Source organism: Teleopsis dalmanni, chromosome 1, assembly GCF_002237135.1.
Source record: "Teleopsis dalmanni isolate 2A chromosome 1, ASM223713v2, whole genome shotgun sequence".
Classification (NCBI taxonomy): domain Eukaryota; kingdom Metazoa; phylum Arthropoda; class Insecta; order Diptera; family Diopsidae; genus Teleopsis; species Teleopsis dalmanni.
Genome location: NC_051846.1, coordinates 179624409 through 179630912, shown reverse-complemented (window position 1 = coordinate 179630912; position 6504 = coordinate 179624409). Strand labels below are relative to the sequence as shown.

At 33.9% G+C, this 6504-nt stretch overlaps 1 protein-coding gene across 1 annotated transcript; it reads left to right on the top strand.

Moving 5' to 3' along the window:
- Window positions 1-5783: 5783 nt before the first annotated feature.
- LOC119666815 (ctenidin-1-like) lies at window positions 5784-6125 on the top strand. Its single transcript, XM_038076095.1, has one exon. It carries the CDS (start codon window positions 5784-5786, stop codon window positions 6123-6125), a length of 342 nt encoding a protein of 113 aa, XP_037932023.1.
- The last annotated feature ends 379 nt before the right edge of the window (window positions 6126-6504 follow it).

Here is a 6504-nt window from a genome sequence, read left to right as displayed (position 1 = left end):
AAATTTTTTATGAGCAATAGATTGAAGAGTAGAAAGAAATGTAAGAAAATTGTTATTACTTAAATCACTTGCTAGAACATAAAGACATCATGTGACAAGAAAGAAACTGATTATCACACGGAATTAAAATTAAGAGATACATCACTCTCTTATCAATTGTTGCATATTTTTTTACTTATTGGACCTATAATTCAAAGTCAGCACTAATTCCAATCTAAACACAAATATGGTTAGCAGAGGCTTAACTGTTTTAATTATTTAACAATTATTTAGCATTTAATTTAAAAGTGCTCGCATATAGCATTAAATTCTTGAATAAAGCTCTTCAAAATTTAGCTATCTAAGTATGTAAAAGAAATATAATGACGGTGCAGCAATTCAGAATAAAAGTGTTTTTTTCCTTAAATCTATTAATCGTATCTTTAAAACTGCATTAAATCTGCACTGTAAAATTTAAATGACCCGCTTCTAATCAAAGATCTTCTTTGAATATCATCCCTGTTACGAATACGTAAAACTATATATTAATAAATTCGTACTAAATATAAGTAAATTAAAGTTGTATATAAACAATTTATAACAAAATATAAATGATTTTAACAGTTTTTTAAAATTTCTCATTCAACCAAATATTCTGAAGTACTCAGTACTTGTAAGTGAGAATGGGCTTATCATTTTTGCCTGCTACTTTTTTATTCTGTAACATCGCGCGTTAGTTATCACATAAACATGTCTAAACACCAAGCAACGACAGCTAAAATAAGCGGTTCAATTAAATTTAATTAATACATAAAAATTCAAATTTAATAGAAAAAATTATAATCCAACAAAAATAGCAGAAAAAATAGCAAAAACAATGTATCTGAACGAAGCCACAACATCCGCTGCGTTTCATTACGTTTGGGGCCTAAATAAATAAATTCAAGTGAATGAGGCATAAACATGAATGACCCCCATTTTGTGGGAGGCAGTAAGAAGATTTGCTCAATGTTTATTTGTTTTCATATTTTTGTAAATTCGAGTACGAGTATTTTCAAAAACAATAGCATTTAAATAACAAAGTACAATATTGTGCAGAGCGCGCCAGAATTATCTTCAATTCAGGGTTGCTATTAAAAGAAAATCTTTATTAAGTATCGTATATGACAATATCTGGAATTATGACAGAACAAATTTCATCTGCATTCAGATCATATTCATTTATTCTAAAAGCTACTGAATATGTAATAACTTTTATATATACTCAAGTTAAGATTTCTTATCACTGTCATCAGAAGAATAATTTTTTTGATTCCCTGAAATATTAACAGTGGGTCTTGGCATTATTTCAACTTAAATCAAAATAGCGACCCTTTAATCGATAATTGAACGAAACATATTCTTAGGGTCATGTTATGCAGAAAATCAGGGGCTCGTCAAAATCAAAGTTGTTGTTATTTGCAAATGTAAATAGCCGGTACATCAAGTCCGGTTAGTGCTCTCTCAACCTGATCACTTCACCGGAAACAGGATCTACCTTTTCGTCATATTCCTCCAACTACTGCTTCAAATGCCTTTTTCGCGGAAGCATCTTCATCCATTCTCACGATATGACCAAGCCAGCGAAGCCGCTGAATGTTAATGCTCTGAATTATATCTATGTCATGATAAAGTAGAGGACCAAAAATCTTACGAGACCAGCAATCTATATATCTGAAGTTAAATATATGCAAGAAGAACAACAATTGCCTCGGATAAAAATACAAAGCAGGATTTAATCCTATATTAAAGAAGAAGAAGATTAAATTTAGTAGATACTTTTTTCACATTCTTATATGTAAAAGTCTTCGAATAATTTCTCTTATTCGAATAATAATTAATTAATTATACGTGTGATATTTATTTAATATTTATTCAGAATATTTTTGAGAGGAGTTCAAAACGTTGACACGTTTGCTATTTCCGAATCATATCCATTTAATAAATTTAACAACTACTTCTACTGCTAATTACAGAGAGGTGTCTCGCTTTTTTAAAAAAAGAATGTAAGAAAAGACTTTTGACAGCTCTGGAAATTCGTTTCCTAATAGTGAAAGATAGTAGATTTCAAAACCTAACATTAAAATCCTCTCAAAAGAAATCTGTATGAGATTGAGTAAATTCACTAATTTTTTTGACTAACCTCTAAATATTCGTTTCGAAAGATATTTGTCTCAGAAAGGCAAATTTTCTTGAAAACCTAATCAATATATTTTAGTAAATCCTATAAGTTTCTTGAAATGCAGAGAATCTATAAAATTATTTTGTCTTAATGCGTTAAGAAGTACTTTGATAGGGTTGGATATCAATAGCTGCTATATAGTTGCATGTTAAATATACTAAGCATACTCTTGGAGTATTGTAGGGAAAACCAAGGGTTCAAAAGTTCCAAGTACGAGCGCTGGCAGCTTCTACCTCATTTTACATAAGTAATGATAATGCCGCCAGCATGTAAACCACACAAAAAGTCAATTTTAATAGGTGACATAGTGATTTGTAAATGGTTTGAGGATTACTTTTGCTCAATATATGACAATTTTGCTTATTGACCTAGCTATTTAATTCGAAATGAGCTTGATCACTAAAAAGAATTCTTCGATAAAAATGCTCAATTTCGGCCAGTTTTAAATGAACTCAATCAGAAAAACTGAGACGCAAACGTTCTTTTGGCTTTAATTCTTACACGAGCTGTATTTTATATGCCCGTAAGCTAAAATCCTTAGGTAAAATATTCCAAACGGTAACGACTCGGCATTTCGGTGTCTTCTTCAACACTTCATGTTACAGCAGCACGACATCATAATCTCTTCGATACGCATATTTCTTTGGCTTGTTGATGGTCTTGAATCAAGTGTAAAATTAGTGCCTATAGCAAAGCTGCCGATTCTACTATACAAAAGCTACAAGTCGCTCAAAGTCAGGCTCTCCGAAGGCTCTTCAAAGTGCCTTGGTACATCCGCACAAACGACATGCTAAGAGACCTTAGAATAGACGCGATCAAAAAATACATAAGGGACAGAGCCCTGAAGTTATATGCAAAAATTGGCAGGCTATCCTACTTACCACTATCTAATCTTAAAGTAATCACGCTCCGCACGGGGAGGTACGCAGACCTTAGATCAATCACTGAATAATCATGAAGCTAATAGGCAATTCATAAATCAGTCAATGAGATGGGTGGGACCCTGTAGTACCCCCAGCTATCAAAGAGTAAAAAAAAAAGGATCAACATACATATAATTAATAACTGCTCAAATTGCTTGCTTATTAGACTAATTATGTTGAACGTAAAATGTACGAAGTTATCTATAAATTTCAGGAACGGAAATTATTTTTTACTAAGTAAATTAAGCATTAAGCGATTCATATTTATTCATTCATAATGAATGAATAAATTTTATTTTTTATATTAGTTTAATTAATTGAATTTTTGTCTGACCATGCCTTCTCGGGGATTGCCACCTTGACGTGGTGAGGAGGCTCAGTAGTTACGATGAATCTTCGAGCGATGCCGGCGGTAGCTTGCTACTGGTAGGGCCTCCCTTGCCCGTAAGGTCGAATGAGGAGTAATGAAGCTAAACGCATTCCTCAACGTAGCGTCGGTGCTCATATTCAGCGGCTGCAAAAGGCGTCTGTTCTCCAGGTTAGGTGCGACCTATTTAAAAGTGACCTGTCACTACGTACAAAGCTTACAGGACTGACATTGCGCTTGTAACCCATCGTCAGGGCTTTGTTCCCTTTTACTTTTCTGGATAAAACATGAGTCAAAATCCGATGATAATACAGTCTCCAAGTGGTACCCGTACTGATACGGCGAATCCACCTGCTTCGGCAGCACGCACAACGGATTTGAAGGTGCGAAACTCACGTTCAAACAGAATCAATGCGATAGGTACAACTGTAACCACATGGCCCAATGTTCCCCTGGGAACGTACTGGATTGATTGATTGATTGATACAGCTGTTTCAAGTATTGCCAAGTACCCATCATCAGTGGTCTTGAAAATAATTCTTGTATATAATTATTTGTAAATAATTATTTTTGCGACTGCAAGTACCAGGATTCGAACACATGGATAAATTTATTAATTTAAATATATAAGATAAAAATGTTTACCATTGATTTTCTTATAATCATTTTGTTTTCCTTTATTTAAATTAACTAATTTTTTTAATTTAATTTTTTCAACTAGACTTAGTGCTGTTTTTTTACAACTCTGAAAGAAAAAATTACGGCTGAAGTTGTGTATTTAATATTTACAATTTTATGTGTGTGTATTTAATAATTCTAATATTATATGCACAAAATTATTTGTGGTTTTAAATCTATAAATAGTATGTTATATGAATTAAATATAAACTATAAATAACTCAAGTTTTAAAAATGTTTACCTCTAATGAGAGACAAATAAGCAACTTTTCGGCGCCTTGAGTATTTATTTCAAAAACTGGAATTATTTATCTTGATTTTAATTTAGTTCGAAATGCAATAAATAATTAATAATATAAATGGTATTAATAAAAAACTAAAAAAATATAGTATTTTCTTTTTAAGAAGGAACCATAGTTAAGCTTACGCGTTCCCCACTTATGGGTGTTATGTGGGAGGGAGGCATAAATATTTTAAGTGAAAATTTTTGCATAACAAACAAATGCATTGATGATTTATTTTATATTAAAATAAATTATTTGAAGTATTTTTAATTTAAAAGTTAAAAAATATATATTAGTTTCCAACATGAATTGTGGGTTTTCTGCTTGCTATGTGCTCCGAAAACGCACGCAATTAAAAATCTACAGATAATGTTTGGATACCGAAAAGAGTGATGAGTACGACGACTATGAATCTGTTTATTGCTTAATTAAAATTGTACGGCAGTAAAAGTGATGATTCATAACAAAGAAGTAAGTTTCTGATGGTTTGCAAAGTATCTGCAAAGCATACCTTCGAACCGCATTGAAAGCAAACGACCTCAAAGATGCGATTCCTACATTTAACTTGACTCGTTCGTAGGCAGAAACTGCGACTGAAGCGGAAAATTGTAAATCCCAAACGAATTGCGAGCAGAAAAAAGTAATGGATTAACATGAATGTTCAGTTTGCAACTATTTTTGACTTAATTTTATTTTTACTACATATTGTGTGTTTGTTTATTTTTAATTAAACATTCTGTTTTCTTTTTTTTTTTGCAATTTGTATCTTGTGTTTTGCGGTTGTGTACTTTGTAAGCCAGGCCAGTATTACAAGCGGCAGCCAGTGCAAGCGGATTGCGTTATGATGAATTCGAGTGTCACGTTAATAAATTTTGTTGACGCAGTGCAGCTTAAGTGTGAGTACGCGTCCACGTCCGCGTCCGCGTCCGTCGTAAACGCATTCACAACAGTAGCTGAGATGATGGCTCAGGCAGCGGTAGTGCCCGTAAAAGTTGGAGCAGAAGATACACTTATTTAAGCAACTAGCGGTTGACCGTGATATATTCTAGATCGCAGCGTGCACACCTTCTCTGCTTTTCGGTGGCCGACGCGCTCGGCGTTTTACGACAGTTTGCCATGCTCTCATCCGTCGTCCGTCTGTTTACTTTTAATAGTTAACAATTTACTTTATTCTTTTCGGCTTGTCGGCTTGTGACGTTTTTAAGTATTGTATAAATACGGGCGTTGCTTAGATTTCGATATCAGTTACGAGTTTGAAATTCATACCTCAAGTGCTTAACTAAATTTAATTAATTATTTTGCGGGCCAACTAGATAAGCAAGCCACAGAAAATGAAAGTCCTGTTTGTGTTGTGCGTAATCTGCGTTGCTGTTGCATCAGCTGGATACATTGGCGGTGGCTCTGGTTGGAGTGGTTCTGGCTTGGGCGGTTGGAGTGGCGGCTATGGCGGTGGCGGCTATGGTGGTGGCGGCTATGGTGGCGGTTGGGGTGGTTATGGTGGTTATGGTGGCAGTAGTTATTCAGTGCCCAAAGTAGTTAAAGTGGTGCGCGTTAGCAGCGGAGGTTATGGTGGTCATGGTGGAGGTTATGGTGGTGGCTGGAACAGTGGCTGGGGAAGCGGCGTTGGAGGCGGCTGGGGTGGTTATAGTGGCGGCAGCAGTGGCTGGTGGTAAAGCTAGTCTTGTCACACAATTGATTATCTTTTTAAATGCAAATTTTTTAATATTTCTATTAAGTTGTTTTTGTCTTTGTGTACTTAAAGTCGTTTAATTTTTTAAGTCATTATTGGTTTCTAACTTTGCGAATCTCTCGAAATGTGCTAAATAAATAACAAATTCCAAAAAGCTATTTAAATATGTTTTCACTTAACTTTATGTTTGTATATTCATAAAGCAAATTAAAGCTATTATACTTAGATGCTTTTATAATTAAATAAAAACGTGTGCATGATTTTTATGAGTTTTGCCATAAAAGGTCGAAAGTATATAAGTTTTAAGTACCACATAAAAAAATTCACTGATTAAATCATTCAACTGCAATCGATTTATTGAG

Excerpts from the sequence above, each read along its gene's own strand:
- LOC119666815 (XM_038076095.1), top strand. The coding sequence starts at position 5,784 with ATGAAAGTCCTGTTTGTGTTGTGCGTAATCTGCGTTGCTGTTGCATCA.